The sequence below is a fragment of the Dama dama genome, chromosome 30, assembly GCF_033118175.1.
Source record: "Dama dama isolate Ldn47 chromosome 30, ASM3311817v1, whole genome shotgun sequence".
Lineage (NCBI taxonomy): Eukaryota > Metazoa > Chordata > Mammalia > Artiodactyla > Cervidae > Dama > Dama dama.
Genome location: NC_083710.1, coordinates 33,228,040 through 33,252,147, shown reverse-complemented (window position 1 = coordinate 33,252,147; position 24,108 = coordinate 33,228,040). Strand labels below are relative to the sequence as shown.

At 39.7% G+C, this 24,108-nt stretch overlaps 1 protein-coding gene across 2 annotated transcripts; it reads right to left on the bottom strand.

Moving 5' to 3' along the window:
* Window positions 1-229: 229 nt before the first annotated feature.
* HSPH1 (heat shock protein family H (Hsp110) member 1) lies at window positions 230-23,807 on the bottom strand. 2 transcript variants are annotated; one of them, XM_061133715.1, is made up of 18 exons: window positions 23,335-23,807; window positions 20,851-20,908; window positions 18,405-18,545; window positions 17,513-17,635; window positions 14,964-15,063; window positions 13,722-13,855; window positions 13,063-13,307; window positions 12,246-12,474; window positions 11,764-11,870; window positions 11,383-11,516; window positions 9,353-9,561; window positions 7,572-7,703; window positions 5,141-5,278; window positions 3,722-3,847; window positions 2,610-2,717; window positions 2,392-2,511; window positions 2,016-2,177; window positions 230-1,137 (listed from the first exon to the last, which is right to left on the bottom strand). In XM_061133715.1, exons 1-18 carry the CDS (start codon window positions 23,439-23,441, stop codon window positions 931-933), a joined length of 2,580 nt encoding a protein of 859 aa, XP_060989698.1. In that variant the 5' UTR covers window positions 23,442-23,807; the 3' UTR covers window positions 230-930. The 2 variants fall into 2 exon arrangements, with proteins under 2 accessions (XP_060989698.1, XP_060989699.1); XM_061133716.1 differs by lacking the exon at window positions 7,572-7,703.
* Window positions 23,808-24,108: the final 301 nt, after the last annotated feature.

Below are 24,108 nucleotides of genomic sequence, written 5' to 3'. Positions count from 1 at the left end.
AGAAAGGCTGGAAGAATAACCACACGAGTTTGTTTTTCTGGGTGGTAGATGAGTTACATTTAACTCTATAAAACTTGTAATCAATATATGCTACTTTTTTATCGGGGCGGGGATCATTCTCATTTACAAACCAATAGCATATGTAGGAAACAGCAAAGACGTTGGATTTTCAGAGTTTATATTTATATCATGCTGCCCCAATCCCATTTTTAAATTAGTGACAAAACTGTTTAGAAATGACACCATAAGATGAACTTTATTTTAAAGCTCATAAGAGGCTTCACAATATCAGTTACAAACAGAATCAATGTTTCTTCCATGGTACACCTTCACATGACAATGCACTGTATAAGAGAGATATATTTTAAAGATTTTGTTCTGCATGCTGCTAACACATTTCACTAGCTTTTGCTTTTAGTCAATGGATTTTTAATATAATTAATACCAAAGCAAAAGTCATATTCTATTGGACAGAATTAATTTTAGAAAGCCCTTATGAAATCAGACTTAGTCATGTTTATAAACATCCACACCCACACACATGCTGCAATGGAGAGCAAAATGCAAGAAAACTACCTTGGCAGGAACAAATGCTTAAAGAGTTTAATCACAGCCCTCTTGAACAAGCAGTACACTTTATTTTCTCCAAAGACAAAAGTCAATTTCATCCTCAGTGATGCAAATGGTAATACTGCACAGAAGCTTAGTATGAATTCACAATTCCACAGGAATCTGAAAGTTACCAAGGCAATTTTCCCTTTTAGGATCATAAAGACTACAGACTTAAGCTTCTTCTTTTTCCATATAATACACAAAATTTCTAAACATCCTTAAAAAAGAAAATATAAATAGTCTCAGTATGTCATGTAGAATCACATACTATGGCAAAAATATTTTATTAATTGAAGGACGAAATCAGTTTCATGTCATCTAGTCCAAGTCCATATTAATGGAACTCTTCTCGTTAGGGTAACATTCTCCATTCTGGTGTGGAGGTTCAGCACTGAAATTGTTTTTGCCGTCTAAGTCCTCTTCCTTTTTATCAGCACTCGGGCCATTTGGGGTTCTTTCCAGTTTGGGAGATTCGATTTTTGGTTTGGGTTGTGTTACGACAGGTTCACAAGTGTTATTCAACTCCTAAGAAAGGAAAACAAAGCTAATAATCAGACTAACTCCAGTATGTTTTCAATTACTTTCCTACATACTTAAACCAGTATTTTTCAATCAACTCCAATCATACAATAACTCAAAGAATTCTACTTGCTCAATACATTTGCCTAAAAGTATAGCTTGAAGCCTGATCTAGATATGTAAATATTCTTCTACAATGTGTCAGGGACTTACTAACTATTCAGTTTATTATTAACCCATTTATTCCTCATAGCAATTATTAAAAGGTATCATCTCTTAACCTTAGGAAGAGAAAAAGCAGTGAGCAAAGAGCTGGAATTCAAGCTTATAGCCCATGACCTCAAAGGCTCATGTTAACCTTCTCTGTGTTTGAGTGTTCTTCCAGACAGAGCACCTTCCTTGGCTTTCTTACCAACTTCCTTCAGGCCTCATGAACTCAGCAGGACGTTCCCTGATAAAATACCGACCTGGGACTCTCCCTATCACCAAGTTTCTTAGTCCCTTTGACTACTGTTCCCCGTGGCATTTAACACAGTCTGACGCCCCCCCATACTGGTTTCCTGTCGCGTCTTTACCATGGCGGCCACTGGCAGGTGACCTCCCCAGGAGCAGGGACTCCCCTTGTACACGGAGAGCTTAACTCCTACAACAATAGCTGCGTACGTGGTAGAAGCGCAACAAATGTATTTATTGAACTAAATAAACGAAGAAACTTACAAGGCCTTCCCACATTTTGTAATATCAATAATGAACTATTAATAAGAAATCTGGTCTTGGGATGAGGTAAAAAGATTTAAGGAAAAATGGCTATTTTCAAGGTTCAAATCATTGCAACCGGAATCCCTAAGAAACCACAGCAGTAAACACTAGACAGTGACACTCACCTTTATTTTTGCTCTAATTTCCTGAGCACGTACAACGGGATCTTGATCAAGACTCTTTTTAGCCTGAGCATTCATGACATTATTCATCCACTCCATCACTTCATTAACAGACTTCTCAACCTTTTTCATTTCAGACTCATCAATATGGTTGTATTTCTCATCCTAAATGGAAAAACATGTAGAATCAAATATTTAACAGTAACTAACATCTAATTGGACCCAATTTTCCATGAAGTTCAAATCTATCAATACCATCTTGTCTCACACACCCAAACCTAATTTCTGACTTAAGATCATTTGTTCACAACGAAGACTCCTTCACTTAAGCAGTAGCTTGTAAATCCAGGGTTCATGTCCTCACTGTGTACAGACTTACATTATTTCTAAAGTCAGCTGCTATCTTGGCATAGTGCTGCAGCCTCTGTCCTAGTTCTTCAAATATTTTCGGCCTTTCTTCAGCTTCTTGAAACCGAACTTTAATTGGAGTGCCGATTTTCTAAAACCGAATGTGATAAATTAGTATTTGAATAATTATATTTTAGAAGTCTACAGTCTGAAACATAAGTACCACTTTCCAGGGGAGAGAAGGCCTACCATTAATTCTTCCAGCTTGTCAACATACGCCTGCTTGGCCTGGTCCTCCCCTTCCTCATAGAGCCAGTTCTCAGTCTCTGTGAGCAGCCTCAGAAACTTTTGATGATCCTACATACAGAACACGAAAATCAGTATCAGTGGCTACCTTACTTTAAAAGCTTTCATGACAAAACAGTCATCCTCAGAAGTGTTCAGTATCAAGCTCATCTTATTTCCAGGATGGCAAACCTGATTACCTGGATTCTCGTCACTGAAAAACATCAAGGTGCAAAAACACACCAAAACTTGCTCCAGACAGTATTTTATACAGGGGAGGGAGATGGTCTTAGGCTAGTCTCTCTTCACATAAGGATGTCTGAAAATTTGTGGTAAACTGCTCTTATGGACTTAAATTTTAGAAGTTCTATTTTGCACAATTTGTACACTAAAATGTCATCATAGAAGAGCAATTTTCTTCCTATTCTCCAAAACAATTAGGTCTTGATTAGTAACTTCCTACTCACTTCCACAACCACTGAATACTGAAAGGAAACCTAGCCAAGTTGATAGTTCAATCACTGCACACAAAGGTCACTCCTAATCAACTCAGAAAGTATGTGGTTATACTATAGCTTTAGGTTGAATAAAGTTATACAAATCCACTCTGGATTTCTATAACTAGCCCAATTTCTCTCCAAGGCCCATCTTCCGCAGACATGCTTCTGCTCTGGGATTTATGGTCCCTGACAAACTCTGGAATGACTGGATGAACAAGTCTTATGGGATAAAGCAATGACAGAGCAACCAAGGCTCTGAGGTCTTTGAAAGCAAGTATTTTCTCCTATTTATGCTTCTACTCCCCCAATAACTGTGATGTTGCAGACTATGAATAAACGTGCTGACAGGTTCTTTCTTCAATGGTAAAGAGTAAAGTCACTAGGATAATCTAGTATAAAACTGCACACTGCTAGTTAGCCTCTCTCTCCATGACTCCGTTTATACGATTTCTATTTCAAGTTGTCTGTTTTCAAAAAGCTCAAGTTACACAATCTAGTAGAGGTTTTAAATGTCAAATTAGGAATTAAGCACTTCAAAGTGAGATTATCTGAATAAAAACACAGCGCTAAACACACCTGTTCGCATATAAACTTTTCGTATGGTCCACACAGCTTGTCCCTGAACTCGTACACATACTCCTCCACTGCATTCTTAGCGTCGTTTCTCTCCTTTTCCAACTTATCCTGCATTATCATCTTACCCTGTCCAGAAACAAAAGAGGTTAATTCCAATCCTCTGCTAAGTGCGACTGAATTTTAACTATTTAGATTCTGGAGTTAACAAAGTCAACAATTATACCCCCCCTAAAAAAAAAATCAGTTTTAACAGTTCTAAGTTATACCTCATAATATTCTTCCAACAATTCCTACAAAGTCTTTCATCTTCTAAATACACAGAATGAAGGGTTTTGGTTTTTTTTAACATCATATAATAAATTGTAAAAGGCTTCCCAGGTGGCACTAGTGGTCAAGAATCCACCTGCCAATGAAGGAGATGCAAGCGATGCAGGTTCGATCCCTGGGTCAGGATGATCCCCTGGAACAGGAAGTGGCAACCCAGGCCAGTATACTTGCCTGGGAAATCCCAGGGACAGAGAAGCCGGGCAGGCTAGAGGCCATGGGGCCACAAAGAGTCAGACACAACTGAGTGCAATAAATTATGTAACTTTCACAATTCAGATTAACATTCAGGGAACAAAAATTATCCACTGCTTTTATACAATTTTGTTTGTTTTATGTAGTTACATGGTTGTCTCCTACTGGGATTAATACTGACCAATGTGTAACGGCCACACAATTTTGCCACTACATTATTAGTGCTAGCAGTAAAGAGTCTGCCTGCCAATGTAGGAGACACAAGGGACGCAGGTTCGACCCCTTGGTCAGGAAGATATCCTGGAGGAGGAAACAGCAACCCACTCCAGTATTCTTTCCTGGAGAATTCCATGGACAGAGGAGCCTGGCGGGCTGCAGTCCATGGGGTCGCAAAGAGTCAGATACGACTGAAGCTACTTAGCATGCACAAACGAACGTACTATTTATCAAACAGAAACAGGGATTTATCATTAAATTTCTAAACACAATGGTCCCAGCTCAGTAAAGGAAAACAAGAGTCTCAGTCACTTCACCTATCCAAACTACAGAGAAGCACAATGTATTTTAACAGAAATATTTAGTGTGGCCTGAGATACCGATGGTACTGTGCTCTGTGCTAGAAGATATCAGCGCTCAATTGCTTCACAAGAACCTGGACAATCAATTTTGCACCAAGCAGAATGATCTATGGTATAGATTTCTTTAATAAAGTTGTAAAAATATTAGGAAAAAAAAAAAACTTGCTAAAAATATTTAACTAAAAACCATTACTTTTTGGCTTCATTCTGCCCCTAAAAGTTGTATAAAACTTATGAAATGTTAAGAATTATAGCCATTTACCTAACAGGGCCAAACAAATAAATACATTCCAAAATAAAAATATTTAAGTGAAGTAATTACCTCTGTTTCAATATACATGTTCAGAAGGTCTTTCCCTAACTGCCAGACCAAGTTGGCTTCAATAGGCAACTCAACATTCACCACCTTTATTTTGGGTTTTTTAGCTTCTGGAGGTTGGTCAACTTTCTTCTCATTAGCCTTGGGAAGAGGGGTTAAAAAAAAAAAAAGAAAAATTCTTAAATAGTTCTTGAATAACAGAAATATCCCTATCATACTTACTGAGGACTCACGCAAAAGTGAAATCCCTAAAATCATAAAGCTGGAAGAATGTGTAAAATCATCTAACTCCCACCCACCCATTTTAAATCAGGGCTGCAATTACACTTATACCTGCCATACATCCCCCTTCAAGAATTCACCAGAACATTTTTCATCTCAAATTTAATCTCTCTGGCTAAAGCTTTTCTTCACAGGTCCTTAATTTTCTAATAACTTTAAGCTATGTTTGTGACTTGAAAAAGGCAAAAATACTATTAAATTGCCACTTCTTTAAATTATAGTCTATAATAGTAACCACAGATAAGACTGATCAGCTGCTAAGCATGTTAGGATCAACTCTATCCCTGTATTATATACTTGAGTCTCTATATTCCAGCTACAATTACCAGTACACTGATGAGTGCCTTTTAAAATTCCCTGAATTTGGACATGATATATACACCTATACATGTGTATATACATCCATCTCCTTATTTCTACTATCTGCCTTTTGAGTTGTACCACTTCTCATAAGCAACTCTGCAAGGTCAAAAAAATGTTTACAGTCTTAAAACAGTAAATGGAATGATGTAGCAAATGCTACGTTTACTGTTAACTTTTTCCAAAATACGTAAATACAGGGCTAAAGAAGTAAGTATCTCCTATGGCCTTTAATTTTCCAAGATGTTCTTAGCATTTTCATTTCTGCAGGTTCTTCTAGACACAAATGACAAAGAGCACAACTTCAGCAAATGCAGCCATAGAACAGATGAGAAGAACCACGGGGCACCTGACATGCACGCTGACCGGCTGCGGCGGTGAGCCGACAGCCCATGAGGCACAGCAGGCGGGGGCTCTGGGGGACCTGGGGGAGTCGTGAAGGAGGCTCCACGAAAGAACTGGGACTTGGAGGAGGCTCAACGGCTTGACAATCACAAGGACGGAGACTGTTTCTCAGGCGTGTTTTCCAGGCTTCTGTTTCTGCGTCCTAAGAGATCACTTGTCTATGAAGCGCTGAGAGCTCGGTCACTAGGAGGCGCCTACCAGTCAGCCTGCCACACCCCTGTCTTCGCCCCTCCTGTGAGCATGAGAACTCCCCCCCACCACCCCCACAATATACTGTGCATGCTCTGGGGGTCACGAAACACAAGAAAGAAAAGTCGCACCTACACCTGGCAAAAACACAGGAGTGCAACAGATACTGGGAATCAAATGGATGAGAGCCACAGGTATGGAGGTTAAGTTGGGATCAGACTAGCAGTACAACATCAAACCAACTGCTGACAAAACCAACGCATCACAAGATGGCATCCGCATGGCCTGGACAAGGGACGCTCCCCAGAGGGTTTGGCACTAGTGGTCCCACCTACAGCTAGCAGCAGGTGAGCTCCCCAGGGCGTGCTCTAACAGGTGTGGGGACCACCGGCAGGAGCCAGTCAGTGCTCTGCACTAGGTGAAGGGGAGGAACACAGAAGTTAAGGAGCCATCGCTGCCAGGCCATCCACACTCAACTCTTCAAGAGGCGGCGGCAGCTTCTTTCAGAAATCAGAATCAGGACCCCCGAGGGGATCAGTCAGGGCATGGGAGCTTAAAACCAGATGCTTTTACTAAGAGTAACATGTATTTGGACCCCAGTGGACTATTCGGTAATTCATCTAAGGGTAAAGAGGTCTATCCTCAGAATGAGAGAAAACCAAACTTCTAATGAAAGAATAATTTACATGCAACCTGCACAAAGAACGAAGTTTTGCAAAGCACAGATCTGGAATAACAATGGAAACTTATTACCAGATCATTGTAATTAATTTCTATAAATTTGACAGGCAATTTGAGAGGAGAAAAAAGTTTTACTAGACTCCTATAGCCCATGTATTTATCATCGGATGACTTCGAGTGAAAACTCATCACACAGCACTGAGACGAGTCTTTCAGATGCTGGCATCTGCAGGCACCTCTAGCACTAGAGAAGACAACAAAAGCTATGCATTCGTCCCTGGTTGCCTGGAGTGGCAGTTATTCAAGAGAAGCTTTCAAGTCCAAAAGGTAGGATAATTAGCTGGAGTACCTCTCACTGGTTTCAGTTGAAAAACATAGAAAATTAACAGGAGAAAAAAAAATCCTATATAGAATAAGGTAACTTGGTGCTTGCTCTTGAAACTGCAGATTGAATGATATCATTAATGATCACATGTTGCAACATTGTCTAATGGAATGAACTAGAAGAGTCACTCACTTTGTCAGCATCTGGGATTTTGTTTTCTTCTGAGGTAAGTTCAGGTGAAGGGGGAGACTGTGAGGTTTGATGACCATCAGTTTGTACCTGGGGCTGTGTTCCAGCTTCATTGTTGTCTTGCTGGATATTTTTCTGAAATGAAAGCCCAGGCACAAAGGATGTAGAAAGCAGGTGTACTTGTATAAATTGAAAAGGTTATAGGGCACCAAAGACAGTACACTCAATTTCTGAAGTCTTAACAGGTGGGGGGAAACGATACTGGATAAAAGCATAAAAAACAAGTATTTGAAAACTTCTTAGATATTGTAAACCTGTAAGAAATTCTTTGAATGATAACAGTTAATATAATAGTTAAATAACACAAGTAGTAGGCATTTTGACTGATGTGATGACAAGAACTCTCCTTCAAGAAGCTCCCCTCTAGCATTGCACAGATATTAATTCTCAAAAGCAAGTAGGTTTTCTCCAGGCCTCTCTCCCAAAAATAAGCTTCCAAAACCTAACTTCACCAACAGCCATCACACATCTCAACATATCTGCATGTCAGTGGACTGAGGAATTAACATAAAATCGCCAACAATCCATCATCTGGCAGCTAGCTCATCACTCCAGTTTAGAGAAACGCAAGACCCTCTCTGTCTCCGCGCTCTTTTCGTGACCCAACAGTCTACACCTCAAAAAAAATCCCAGGAAAAGAACAAATGCTAAATGTTAGTAGATGCCTCAATCCCCAGTAGATCAGAGCTTGTTATGATCTTATCCCATCTCAGGGAGAAGCCTGAAGCATTATAACTTTAATGACTGAAGTCTCTCATTAATTTTCTTCCAGAGCCTCAAGATCCTGAGGCAGACACTGAAGTACCAGAAGCAAGGTATTCCTGGTATATATACATCTAAAAGGTACTAAGAGATTGGATACAACAGGCATTAGAATAATGGTGTCTGTAGCCAGGTGAGAAAGCGCTGGTATGTGGTGCTGGTCATTTAGTTCATTACACTGAAGTTTTTCCCGATGAGGACAAAGCTAAGGCTCAGATGCTCCTGTTCCTTAAATGTTCTAGGGAATGACCACAGTGCTAACAGTCTGACCACAGGGATGTCACACTTGCTCATGGGAACTAACACACTGTAACTGCCTACCTACCTCTTCATTTAAGCTATTTCTGGTTACTGTCTAGAAGTAAACTATAAGAACTCATCTATTTTAAAGTTTCTTAGAATTCTTTGGTTGACCATGTAAAACTAACACTTAGGCTAATAGAAGTCTCAATTAACATCATGAACAATTAACAACTTTCTAAACTCTAGTCAGATACTTCACACTTCCTTCCTCCCACAACCCAGAAAACCATGTAAATACAAGCAAGTTATAAAATACCAAAACTGATTTTTGCCATATGATTTAAAAAAACCAAAAAACAGTTTTAATATCTGGTATATATTTCAATGAACAGTTTTTTAGTCTTTTATTTCTTAAACACCAGACGGCATTTGACTTCTCAATATGTGGCCTATGCCTTAAAAAATATAATTCCAAGAAACTTTGCCCACTCTGAATCAAACTGTCACATGCTGGTTCAAACAAAGCTACAGAGAATTTAATCACAGTTCACCAAACTCCAGGCTGTACATTACCATCACCTAGAAATTGCTATTGTCGTCATTAATGAAAATTCTAATTATCATGAAGAAAAACACTTTAACCTTTTCCTACCCATTTCTTCAGGCTTAGAATTAAGTCTACTATATATTCCATCTCAAAGGCTTACCTACAAACTTACCTCAGCGTCTGGGTTTTCTGGTGGCCTCTGATTCTGACAGTCCATGTCGGCTTCAAGAGAAGACACTTCGTTCTCCTCGGCTGGGACCTTCTCCACCATAGACGCTGTAGAGATGGTGAAAATGCCATGGGTATTGACTCGCACTTTGACTTTCACTCGTGATTTTTCTCCATCCTTCTGTGCCGAAACATTCTGAACAATGAAGCGGCCTACAGCAAAAAGAAATCAACAATTTCAGAACCAAATCTATCATGCGGACAAAGGCTAAGAAAGACTGCGATTCCAAAATTCCATTTTCTCTACCAACTGAGTTAGACTTAAGTCCTTTAGTGTATACCAGAAACATAACCTTTTAAAATAGACTGGTAAGTACACAGTATACTTACAATACTTGGGATTAGTCTTAAAATGCCATGAAACCTTCAAAGGCAAGGGCACTCTTGTGACACTTCTGACAAAGACACTGTGTGAGACACAGACCAGCCATCCTCACCTCCTCCTACCCCACTTTACCGGGGAACACACCCTCAACATGAAAATCCCAAGTATACGGCTAATGATATCAAGCACTTGCCTCATTCTGATTCTGTAGGAACTTCACAGTAGGGTATACTGTTTTCTGACTGATCTAAACATTTTATGTTTCAAATAGGAGAGGTGAGGTAAAATCTGTTATCAAAGCCTAAAATTATGATGCACTACAGCAGTTCCAGACCATGACTAAGTAGAAATGAAGAGTGGTAACTCTGACCCAGACTCCCTGGGCTTGAATCCTGGCCCTGTGATGGCTATAAGTTACTTTATGCTTCTACAGTTTGAGTTCTTAAGGGTTTATAGTGAGCACTTACTATGGAACTAAGTGCTCGGTGTTAGTTATCACCTCTACCAATACTATTGCTACTACAAATACCACTGAAAAGAAACTAAGTGTTTTGAACCTATTATGTGCAAAGCGCTACAAGGGATTTAGTAGTCTTGTATTTAAAGTCCTGTTTACACAAACACACAAAGTTAGATTTATTTACTAGGTCAGTGAAGTAGGCTGGAACAGACCTTCATTAATTATCTAATCACTAGGTTCAGGAAGTAACTGTCATTAGATTCAGTTAAAGAAACAGCATTAACCAAAGGGTACGCAAGAAGACTCACAGGAGAGATATTTAAGATGGCTCTGTAAGTGTGTGCAGGCTTTTCAGTTTTGGTGACAAAACAAGAGAGCTAATGCCAGGCTAAAGAGCTTAGATTTTATCCTCCGTTGAATGGGGACTACAATCCAGCCTGTCAAAATTTTAGTCTAGTCTATATTCAATGATTACTTAATCTATCAACAAACACAAGAAAAAATTATTTTAAAATATAAAACCCTCCTGTGTCAGAACATTTTCAGTTTTAAGGATTAAAAAAGAAAACACAACTGGCCAGGCCAGACTCCTTCCAACAATTCCACTATGAAGCAGTGTTGGGCAAAGGTGAGTCCTGACAAGATCTAGCAATACTAGCTTATTTTACTTGGGAAAAGAGATACAAGAAGATGCCTGTAGGTTTCCCACAGATTTTCAGTGTTACTTTAGGCCAAAATAGATGGACAGTGTCAAACTTCTCAAAGAAAAATATACCCCCAAAATGTACTTTTTTTAAAAAAAGACTACAACACAAAGGTACCTTTCAGAGATAGTTTCAATGGCTTCCAAGCCAGGTTTTAAACTGAAGTAATGTTCTGCAAGTAACATTTCACCCAGAGGAAAGGTTAATACTAAAAGTGGGTGATAATAGTTAAGTATAGACTGTATCAGAAAAGGAAAAACACTCAAGTGTTCCTACACACACACAAGTCATTTCATCTCTTTAGGCCAGTTTAGTCATCAATAAGAGACTTCCCCATCTTCATTACTCCAAATTGAAACTGTCCTCACATTTTCAATTATGTTCCACTTCACGTTTTCATTGCATTCTACTCAACACTGCTAAAAGCAGAGTGTTTAAGTTGGTACACTAAATCTTCAAAAGAATAAATACAATTAACTGCTTACCTATTTTTGCTTCTGGATATGGAACTCCTTGAGGATCAGAATAGAAAGCTTCCAGCTCAAAAGGCCCACTTCTTAAGAACGTGAGAACTTTGGAGAAAGGAGCAGCATGGTTTCTACTGAACACTTCATGGACACTAGGAGGAAACCAAAGGTACTCAGTACTTCAAGGGTTCACGCTCACTGTGTGACACAAACAGATCACAATCTAAAAGCTTTATCAACCCCATCTCACCATGTATAACCCAAAATGAGAGAAATATTTTGGTAAGTTTGATTGCTAAAAGATCTCAGTTAATCAAACACTCTACCATGAATGTCATACGTTCATTTTTTTAAAAAATATTAAAACCAAGTATCTGAACATTATTTTCTCCTACATACCCTTCAGCATCTTCTGAATCATGGCTCCAGACCAGAGATATTGGGAAAGGAACTGCATCAGTGACAGAAAATTCTCTAACTTTAAATGCTGGGGAAAGGATTGCACACTTAAAAAAGAAAAAGAAAAAAAGATTATCATAAGCACATGAAAAATTTCACTCAGCTTCTAACATAAAGATCAATTCAAATAGGACGGGTAGGTTCAAATTCAAAACTACTTACAGTGTATACATATGTCTTATGCATAAAGTATTTATCATCTAAACACTAGCTATAAAGATAAATAATAGTGGCATTCACTAGATAAAAAGGTAATACAACAAATCTTCCAATACTGGAAGATCCTCGTGTCCCCGCAGCCTTATCGATTTATTGAAAAGTAACTCCCTGGTGGTGTCTAACTGGGCACAGGACTCTGCCAGGATGAGATAAAGCAGAAGTGGTTTGAGGAATGACTCCCAGAGAAGATGCGAAGACAGTACCTGCAGTGCACACCCTCTGGCCACCGCTTCATCTGCATTGAGCGTCGTGCTAACATCTTTCCCAAAGAACTTGGCGATTTTTTCTTTCACGGCTGGAACTCGTGTAGTGCCTCCAACTATCTCGACAGCACTCACATCCTCTACTTTGAGCTGAGTCTGTTCCATCAGCGAGTAAAGGGGAGCGTCTATCTTCTGCAGCAAGTCAGCACAGAGCTCTTCAAATTGTGCCCTTGGCAGTTAAGAGGAAAACGTTAAGAAAATTGATCTTAAGGCCAACATTCTGCCCTACTTTTTAAATAATTCTTATCAACCCAACAAACTTTTTTCTTCTCAGACACCCTGAATTCCACATGGGCCAGGTTTAGCCATACCATAATTCATAACTTTTTTCCCTAAAAATATACAAAATCCAGATGCAGAAGGGAGAATGAAAAGAAAATTAGTAACTACAGAAGAAATCACTTTTATATTAAGATTGCCATTTTTAGTCCTTAATATTTTATGTGATCCCATTTTCATCACTTATGAATATTTCCATTCAGTTCAATATATTTCTGTGAAAGATATTATGAAAACATTTTTCAATCACTGGCCCAGAAATACTAGAAAGACTTCACCATGAGGACACTTAGCGCAGATCCTGTGAAAAGCCCTCTTTGCAGCAGCAATTCTAGTTCTAATGATGCGGACAGCACTTCAGGTGGTGCAATCTTGAAATGTGGGTCAAGACTCAGAAGACCACAGTTAGAACTGACCCCCGGACTACAGTTTCAGCAAGAAGTTCCTTCTATTTAATCTGTCAGAATCTGAGACACACCTGTTCATCTTTCCGGAAACATCTTTGTCATTCATGAAGCACTCGATGTTCAGTGGTAGGTCTGTGCTGTTAGAGCTCATCAGCTTTTTCAATTTTTCACACTCCTGATATAGACGAAGAAGTGCTCGAATTTTGGATTTTGCATCCAGCTTGTACTTAGTTTTAAATTCTGCACAAAAGTGTTCCACCAACTTTGCATCAAAGTTTTTTCCTCCTAAGAAGGGATCAAAAGCTGTTCCCAGTACCTAATTTAGTTAAAACAACAAATAATCAGGTTATTTTCAATCATATTTGTAACCAGAATCTTAAATGTTGCTAACTCAAACAAACAGGCTCAAAATTTCTACTTAAACTACAACATGAAACCCAGCTCAATTAGGATGTATATCACTATAAAATCCAAATGGAATGCTACATCTCTATGATATTTTTAATTCTAATGATTACACAGAAGATAATCTTAGAAAGTTTTTCTTTCCTAAACAAGAACAACATGCTAAGACAACTGCATTGTCTTTATGCAGATCAACCTTAGGAACAACTCTCTTTTAATAGCTTTATCCCAAACTCTTCATTACCCAAGAAGCTCAGTAGCTTAAAGTAACAACAATTGCCACACATTAATATCTGGGTCACTTAGTTCCAATTTATGACCTTACCTTCAATTTTCCCTTGTTAAAGGCACAGGCAGAGACTTGAAAAGCTGAATGCCCCATATCAACAAAAACCACTATTCGAGGCTTCTCATCCAGGCTTGGGAGATCCTGCTTATAAATTCCATAATTCAAAGCAACTAAAAGGAAATTAGTATGTTTCAATACTTCGGTTCACATCCTTTCAGTAATTTCATAGTTACCGATATAATTACACATGCAGAGAACCTGACTATACTTCGACCAATTAAAGGTGAACACATTTCTTTTATATCTGGCTTCATACTTCATCTCTTTCTGATTTTACAACAATGTTCCATCACTTTTAAATATATGAAGAGATGTGACAGAGAAGACATATGTAATGCAAAAACAATGGCATGTACACCACACAGAACCACACACAGACAATATCAGACTCATTACACAGTACTTACATTTGAACCACAACCTGCTAGGAGACTGCTTATCCAAAAAAATTTAAGAATTTAATATATAACTAGAGCAACTACAGTTCCTACCAACTGGATTCAAGGCAAATAACTGATCTATCTTAAATAGTCTATGGTTTGCTTTTTCTGAATTTTGAAACCACTGTGTATACTCAAGAACACACCGTTAGCAATACTTTAAGAATCCTTAAAATATCTATGAAAAATATGCTAAACAAAGTCTTATTTGCTTTGCTTGAATACACTAGGGTGTAACTGACTTTGAGTCCATCCTTAATCACAATAAACTGACACAAGCGCTACTGAGTACTTTGCTCCCCATCAACTCATTCCTAGCAAAGTGCCTAGCAAATGGCACAGCTTAAATCAACATCTGACGTAAGAGGAATGACTGACTCCAAACTACCAACAATTGGGAAACGTATAAGGGGAAAAAAAGTTTTCCGGTAAATCAAGGCGAGGTAGTTCTAAAACCCCATAATAAGGTTGTGGGAAAACTTGTTTCTCAACTATAAAAACAATGTAAGGAAATAAAAAAACTAAACCCAACACAACTAATTCAAAAGATTAAAAAATATACACAAGGGTTTCCTAATGAAAATAGATTCATCCATTTGACAAAGTTGCAACTTCTCACTAAAACAAGCATCTGCAAGACTAGAACTTTTGCTTTCAAATCTAAGTTTTTTAATAGGTGGTATTTCTACATGGAAGTGTTTGATAACAGGACCACGTGTGTCTTAACTTTAGTTTCAACAGTATGTTAACTTTTACACAAAAACAGTTTTTCTCTTACCAGCTGTCATGTCATTCATGAGTCTTAAGCAGTTTAAGCCAACAATCTGGGCAGCATCTAAGACAGATCGCCTCTCAGCATCTGTGAAGAAAGAAGGGACCTGCAAACAGGAAGGGAAAAAATGTTCACTGACCTAGAAAACCAAAACACACACAAACCGCCCACAACCACCAGTGGCCAACTCACAACAGTTAGCTAAACCGGTGCCTGGCCATGTCACGAAACAGAAGAAGGACTTTAGATTAAGTTTCTGGCAAGTTCTTTAACTTTAAGAAACAGTAACTACTTTCGAGAAGATTGCCCTAAAATTTTAAGTATCAGGTTTATTATAACCAAATTTTAACCTGAAATAAAAACTAATCAAGATATTCATAAGATATATTACCAGTTCTTTAAATCTAACAAAGTTTTACATTTAAGTGGTAAGTGTACATTCTAAAGTGGTCTTATTTCTACTGACATTTGAAAATTATTCCGCTAAGTCATCATTAAATATAATTACACTATAGAGACTACAGGAATTTAAAGATAATACAAAGTTGTTAATCTAGTCACTGCCCTTTGGTTTGCTATTCGTTGGGTTTAAGCATTAATAGATGGGGTACCTTTTAATTCAGCAGACCTGTTAAGATTACAAAATGAAACTTTTTTTGTCAAAGCCTGTTGATTTTTCTAACAGGAAGAACAAAAAACAGCTCGTGGGATAGTTTCTAAGGGTGCTGTCTTCTACCCAGATGAACTCTTTTGATCACTTTCTAGGACACCATTTTAACTAGCACATTTTTCCAGAAAAGCATCTAATAATACATCCATATAATCACTTAGCTGGAAAGTACCTAAGAGAAAAGTTGGTACTGGAGCTTCCACATTTCCTCCCTAAGTATCTATAAATGCTTCAAAAAGAGCACCAAGGGCAAAGGTGGGTCTCTGCTCATCTTTCCAATCAGAACCCTTCTTTCCGCAGTTTCCCATATGAGGTTATTTAAAGGGAAGTGGGGGAGGAGGAAGGACCACTGACTTAAAACTTTAACTTTGTGCTGTCACGTCAGTCATGTCCGACTCTGTGTGACACTGGACTGCAGCCCGCCAATCTCCTCTGTCCACGGGACTCTCCAGGCAAGAATACTGGAGTGGGTTGCCATGCCCTCCTCCAGGGGATCTTCCTGATCCAAGGATTGAACCCATGTCTCTTACATATCCTGCATTAGCTGGCGGGTTCTTTACCACTAGCATTTCTCCAAAATATTCCTTTAGTAAAACACTTTCTGTCTTACAAGAGAAACTTCAGCCTTTCTGCCTCTCTTATCTCAGGATTCTCTCATATCCCAAGGTGCACCACCATAAAGGCTCCTGACAGGTCTGGGCAGGTCACCCTGCCAATAAAAGATGGCTCCTGTACACTGCAAATCCTCCTGAATAACTTAATTATCAACTGTCCATTGAAAGTAGAGTTTACCAATGCTAAAAACCTGGGTTCTGTGACTACTGGTGGGTTATCTTTTTATTTTTAAAGATATTTTTTATGTGGACCATTTTTATTTATTTTTGATTTTAATAAAACATTCTATTTAACCCAACATCTCCAAAATATTTCATATTCTTTATTTTATATTAACTCTTCAAAACCTGGTGTGTATTTTATGCATACAGCACATCTGGGTTTTGACTAGCTCCATTTCAAGTGCTCAGAAGCCATGTGTGGCCACTGGCTACCATATTGGGGAATACAGATTTAAGAATTCTAGTAATTTAAGGACGTAAGAACCTTAAAGTCATTTAATCTTTATCATAATAAACTTCTGATTTTCACCATATGAAAATTCTAACCCAGAGGAATAAGTTACTGACTCAGGTCAAACGATAAGTTCTCTTTTCAGAGTACATTACTGCATAATTTTTCCATTTATTGGACATCTTTAGTGACCATCAGGCATACCACCATTTGTGAAGTATATTATCTATTGGAAGACTTGATAAAATTTTGCTAGCAGTTCAAAAACATTTAAGGCATGAAATCTTTTTTGAGTGATGTAGACCATTTTTATATTGACTCTGTTACAATACTGCTTCTGTTTTAGGTTTTGGCTTTCTGGCCTTTAGGCATGTAGGATCTTAGCTCACCAAACCTGCACCCCCTGCATTGGAAGGTGAAATCCCAATCACTGGACTGCCAGGGAAGTCCCTAGTTAAAACTACTGCTCACCAAGAACTGGTTCTCATGTGTGGGTGAACTCTCTCGTGGACGTATACAATTGTCTCTCAATACAGTTAACTAACTTTGGAACATCCTCCAATTTGATCAGCCAGTCTGTATTTTCAAAAAGCCCAACAGGAGATTTTGATATGTACCACCATACAAAAAACTCGGCAACTTCTGGCTAAAGATAGCATTCAAACCTACTCTGCAATGCTGCTGAACACTGCAGTGATCCAGTCCAGCAGAATTCTGGTCTCTGGTAGTAGAACAGCTTTCACACATTTAATACTAAAAAGCAACATGAAGAAGGCAAATTAAAATAAAACACGTTGCCTTGCTGAATTCTACTTACTGAAATAACACAATCTGTTACTGGCTTCTTGAGGTTGTTTTCAGCAGTTTCTTTTAACTTAGTCAACAGCATGGCTGTGATCTGTTCCACACTGAACAGATGTTCTTCATCCATGTACATCACCTGCGTTGAGGAAAGAAAATGCTCTCATTACTGCAGTCCTTAAAGCTACTAATATTAACTTTCAAACATTATTACATATTCTCTTCCAGAAAACCTTTACTGTTTTGGCTGTTTAAAAGGAGGAAAGGGAAAAGGAAAGAGAAAAGTGGATAGGAAAGCAAAGCAGAAGGAAAAAAGAAAGCTTCCTCCCCAGAGATGAAGAGGAGAAAGGACGCTGAGGCGTGTTTTCCCCTACCCAAAGTACTAGACCAAGCACCATAGACAGCAGTCAAGTGCCAGCCTCACTGAAGAGATGAATCATGGAGACGAATAGGATTTTGTGCAGATCATAAGACAGGAATGCCTCTGTACTTTAAAAAAGGTTTCTGCTTGTATTACACTAGAGCTCTCCAAACAACTGCAAATGAGCTTCAGTGGAACAGACTGCTTTTGATAACACCACCACAATCTAGGTTTCTTTAGACACCAGAAATTCTAAATTTTTCTAATTGCCAAGATGTTCTAAGAAACACAAACTAAGTTTTATAGCAGCATATACCATCTGAGTAATTCTTCAAGGATAATTTAAACATAGACCCATAGTTTAAGAGAAACCAGATAAAAAATAAAAAACCACTTTGTCCAAAAGAGAAACCAGATAAAAAATAAAAAACCACTTTGTCCAATTACAGAAACTGAGTTAAATACTTACTAAGAATTAAGTACTTTTCTCTGTAGATGAACTGAACAATTTCTTAGTAAGGAATCTAACGTTGTTCAATTAAATTACCTTTATTCCAACTCCACCATTTTTCATTGGAACCAGATCATAACTTAAGTTTTCCTTCTCCTTTTGAATGAAGGGGTCATTGAATGCTCGGCCATGAAACCTCTTAAAATTAGACACTGTATTGTTTGCATGAGTGATTTGCTGGGGAAAAAAAAAAAATTAAATTCTAATTTCAACATCACTAATTACAGCAATCAAAAAGCCAGTCATTTGTTCAACTCAAATCACCAGAATATAAATAACTTGCCCAAGAGCCCTGAATTTCTCCAACAATGAATACACTTTATTTTCTCTCCTTTTTCTACAGAAATGCCAGGAGGGAAGCAGTGAGACGAATATACACACAGGCTTCCAAATCTGCAAGATGAACTCAAAGGTAATGAAACTATCAAAACTCTGAACAAGCCCCAGGAACTTTATTTCATTCCTTTTCTCCCACTGAACTTGTTTTATACCTAACGAATAACTGAAATAGGGTAATTAGAAAGACCTATAGTCCAATCACATTTTTCTAAAAAGGAGTTAACTGTTATAGTCTATTAAGTCGCCAAGTGGCCAGGATGAGTTATTCTGAGCCACAAGATGTATGGATTGCTACTTTTCATATCAATAGCATGGAATATTAATAATCTATACCAAAAAGCAGAAAAGGTAAGGATAGGCCAGAGGTTCCATGGTGTAAGGCTGAGCACTCTGGACTCTGAAAAGGTAAGGATGATTCAAACAGTTTCCATATGAGGAAATTCTTTCAACTGCTTGTAGGCATTTTTGATGATTAGGCTCTGGATATACAAAAGTCACACTTGATAGCATACTTCACTCAAAGATGTCAGCAGTGGGAACCTTATTTAAAGCACAAAAATAATTACAATAAAAGATGAAAAAACTAAGACTTCTAAAGTGACTAGTTTGAAAACAGCATAACAGTTCACTGTTTATTTCTCTGATCTACTTGATTCTGGAACTGAGATGACAGATGTCTAGAGGCTAGATCTAGTCTACAGGCTAGATTGAAGCCTCAGTGGATTCTCCTTGTGTAACAACAATGCAGTGGATCTCAAGTCTGGGATGGGAGTCTTCTCTACAGCCAGTCAGGGAGGCTGTTACCTCACCAGGCTCTCCCTTCTGAGTAGGTCACTCTAAGTGGCATGACCATTTCTCTTCCCCACTGTCTTTTCTTTCGTTCCTCTCTTCCAGCTAGCCATGACACAGAATTCCAGCGTTTATAGAGTTTTGTTTCCTTTGCAGCAATACTATTTTTTGTATTTAAAAGAATTTTTTCAACCTTTTTTTAAAATAATTTAAATAAATAATTTAAATAAAATCTGATGTACGCTGCTGCTGCTGCTAAGTCGCTTCAGTCGTGTCCGACTCTGTGCGACCCCAAAGATGGCAGCCCACCAGGCTCCCCCATCCCTGGGACTCTCCAGGCAAGAACACTGGAGTGAGTTGCCATTTCCTTCTCCAATCTGATGTATAACCTTGTGTAAATTTAAGGTATACAGAATATGTTTACTTTGGTATGTTTACATATATAGGACTGCTTTCAGTCCCTTTCTTAGATTTTCATATTTCATATTTATTTTTTCTCCCCAACCCCCAAAATTCAAGTTATAATGTGAGCCCTAAATGGGAGTCACATAGGTAAATTGTCAAGTCCTCTTAATAAGTAAAATTAATTCCAATAACTTATTTAGCCCAATATATCTAAAATACTGCCATTTCAACATGTACTCATTGTAGAAAACTGATAAGATGGTTTTCTTTTTTATTTCATTTTAAGCCTTCAAAATCACATGTATCTCATACTTTACATTTTAATCCAGATTAGGCACATCTCTTTAAATGCTCAAGAACTGTATCTAATGGCTACTCTATAAGACACCACAGGCCTAGACAACAAGTTCTCCGTAATTACAAAGTAACTTGAAAACGCTTTTAAACAATGTAACTTCTTAGAAGTTCCTTCTATAAAAAGAATCTTTAACTCTTAAATGAGTATCATGAGAAACTTCACAAGAAAGAATTTCAAGTATCTTGTTTTAAAAAATCAAATGTCTTAGAAAATAGGATACACATTAAAAACTAAGGCTGGAAGATTAGAGTGTTAAAGTGTATCTTATTCAATAAAACAAAAGGAAGAGAAAAGGAAAATAAGGATGTAAGGGCTCCTAAGTGGAGTAGGAAATGGCAACCCACTCCAGTATTCTTGCTTGGAAAATTCCACACACACAGAAGCCTGACAGGCTACAGCTGATGAGGCTGCAAAGAGAAGGACATGACTGAGCGACTGCACACACATGCGAGGGCTCATAAGCAATACTTGCATGATCGTTCACAAACTCAAAAACAGATAGGCTTAGGTATTTCATATTCTTGTATGTTTCTGAGGTTTTACTTTTAAAACTTCTTCTTTTAAAAATGATCAGAATCCTCTTGAACATACCTGATTTTTGGCTGCAACTCCAATTGTTCTGTTTTTTGATCCAAATGATATGACTGATCTAGAAAAGACGAAAAAACAACCATGTTTCACAAATGTAAAGAAGCATAAATGTGGATTTTAACTGACAAGAGGAAAATTCTATTATAAATTTCCATTCTTAGGCAAGGGGGACACAATTTAGCACAATTTTGGAGTCTAAACCTTTGGTCAGCTTCTCTATGAGGGTCCAACTGAACTGCTACTCTGAGAACCCTATCTAGGTGGCAGCCATACTCCCACTACTCCAACCCCAGCTTCCACCCGAGACTGCTCAAGGCTCAGAGGACACTTTCCAAGAGCACAAGGACCAGCGTAATTCTCCAGGCCCCAATCATTGAACAGTTAAAACTGTATTATTAACTTGGTCCTAGACACCATTGACAAAAACATGGTGTACCTACTTGGCAGTTACCAACTTGACAGAAATCTAAATATCACTATCCTACCTACTGCTGTTCTAATAGACCATTTGACGCTTTAGAACATGTTTACATAACGAGAAACAAGTGGGCCTAAATTATGCTTCCGGAATTTAAAAAAGCACAAAAGAGGGTCGGTCCTATACAGAAGACTCTACTTGAGCAAGTCAAGTAAAAATGACGCAGAGCAAGTACCACAACATAACCAAGTATAAATGCTGAGCAAAATGACTGAATAATCTGTTACATTTTAAGTTAGCTTTTAAGAGATGAAGTGACTTGTAACTGTGAAATAGCCTGCAGAGCACTGGGAACAGACCGTCAGCACAGAGCAGGCACAACCACAAGAGTCTTGTCAGAAGGATGCAAGTGAATTAGGTTTCAGATCAGAAGGCAGATAAGGAGTAACAGCGCGATATGAGCAAAATGGGAACACATTGAGGGCATTAAATACCAAGCCCAATCAAATCCAAATTTGCTATAATTGAGACACCTCAGACCTAAATTATCTGAGCAGGTGCTAAATAGCCTCCGAAAAGCCAGAGAACTGTTGGAGCAAAGGCTGGACCTTTAAAATACCTTCCGGAAACAAGTCACTCCCAACTCAAAGTAAACATATAGTTGCCAGACAAATTTACTCATTTTCCAAGGGGAGAATAAAATTAAGTACACCAAACAAATTTATAGTAGCCAACGCAGTTGAGTCAAACATCTATTATATAAAATATTAAACTCCAATACTGCCCTCCGCTTGTATTTTTTGAGAGACACACCTGTCATCTTTAGTTTCACAGTGATCTCTATAACCACAAATACTATTTTTTCCTACAATAGCTTTTCTTCCTTTTATTGGCCTAAAGAGAACAAAGATATAAACTGTACCTAGGCATGAAAACCTGAGATTCTTTTTCCTTACTATACTCCAATTAGAGACGCTGGCACAGCTAAAGAAAAGACTGTAGATTTATAAAAAGGTTGATGTATGAGATGCTTAGGGACCAAGTCTTCCCAATGGTACTGACACTGTCTCTGAGCTGTTTGGTATTTTCTCATTTCCATTCACTTTTATAAATGTTCATTTGCACTCAAATATTGATATTGATAGAAACCCAGTCATTTCACCTCTGGGCTCAATGCTTCACCCCTTATACACTATATTCACAAATTTAGACCCTCTCCAAAAAAAGTTGCTTTTTAAAACGTTACCCTTTGCCCACCCCGTGCCGCAGTAGAATATACCGTTTAATTCAGTGACAACATCCAGTTCTAGTGTACAAGTGTGCAATTTTTATTTTCTCTCCTTATTTAAGCTGTGCAAAATTTAAAAAAAAAAAAAACTGGAACACGATTCCTCTATAATGGCTTTCATAAAACGAGCAAAAAGGCCCTTTACATCTTTCACGAATGATCCAAGCGTGAGTAAGAAGACACACTCATCTATCCTAACAGTGAGTCTGTGGTCGCTAACAACAATCCACTGGCTCACAGCACAAGCAGCAGCATACAGGCTCTGGAAGCTTCCAGCTCATTTCGAGATTCACAATGCGGAAGAAAAGGCTCGGCAGCCCCAGCTCTGTGGTGCGCAAAGAAAGGCTCGGAAAGAGAGGGACGAGCTGGGGGCGGCTCAGCCACCTCCGAGAAGCCGGGTGGGGAAACGGGGGCGGCCGCGAAGAAGCTGGCAGAGGCTTCTCGCCAAGAAAAGGGAGCCAAGTCTCCGGCTTGGCCCCCGATCGGCTCCCAGGAGGAAGCCCGCCCGAAGTGACCACCCCGGGGAGACTCGACTCTCGGGCTTCCCTTGGCCCCCGCGAACCCCAGAGACACCCCCTCTCCGATATGCGGCTGCAGGCGCCCTCCCCTACCCGGCGGCCAGGCAGTCCGCATCCTGATCCCCACGGAGGAGGGCACCGCTCCCCACACCGCGCTCCGTTCGCCCTCGGCGTTCCGCGGCCAGCCGCAAGCCTGGGTTCCCCGGGATCTCCAGCCCCCGCCGGCTTCTCCCCCCCGCCCCCAGCAGGCTCCCACTTACGGGGTGCACCGGTCGCTGAACTCGTTGGCGATGGTCTCGATGCCGCCGGCCCGGGCCACCGCGATGTAGCAGCTCTGCGAGCCCACGTCCAACCCCACAACCGACATGGCCGGCTCTCGGTCCGCCTCCGCCTCGGCTCGGTATGAGTCTGGGTCTGCGTCCTCCTGGCGGCCGCTTCCTGCCCCGGCCGCGCTCGACTCCCGTGGGGTCCGCTCCTGTCACGCGGGCGGACGGACGGACACACGGACAGTCTGCCGGTCTGGAGCCTCCGACTTCCCGGGGACAGGGGTGGTTCGCGGAGCAGTAGCCACGGGAGAAGGCGGTGCTCGGTGTACGCGAGTCGCTCCGGAGCTCGGGCTGCCGGCCTGGATCTTCCACCGCTCCCTCACCGGCGCGCTGCTGAACTACCGACCCAGAAGGGGAGGTCCCAGAGCCTCAGCCTTATGTATCGCACTGATCGGAACTTTCCAGAATCTGCGGCATTTACTCACCGGCGCCTCCACCGGCCCCTCCACGTGCTACTTCCGCTTCCTTCTTCTCGAGCCTTCTCGAAAGATTCTACCCAATGAGCGGTTGGTCCCTCTGGGGACGGCCGCCGTTGCCATGGCAGCCAGAAAGCCACTCCTGCGCTATTGGCTCAAGCTGGCCAGGCTGACCCGCCTACGCCCCCGCCCGCCCTAGCTAGAGGCTCTTTGCCGTGCTAATAAAACGGGCAACGAAGAATGACTCGAAAAAATCGTAACCTTCGTAATGTACTAGTAGGCGATGGTGTGT

Excerpts from the sequence above, each read along its gene's own strand:
- HSPH1 (XM_061133715.1), bottom strand. The coding sequence starts at position 23,441 with ATGTCGGTTGTGGGGTTGGACGTGGGCTCGCAGAGCTGCTACATCGCG. Across the intron at positions 11,871-12,245 it reads CCAGAGGGTGTGCACTGCAG|TGTGCAATCCTTTCCCCAGC; the intron begins GTACTGTCTTCG and ends TTCTTTTTTAAG. Across the intron at positions 1,138-2,015 it reads AAATTAGAGCAAAAATAAAG|GAGTTGAATAACACTTGTGA; the intron begins GTGAGTGTCACT and ends TTCCTTTCTTAG.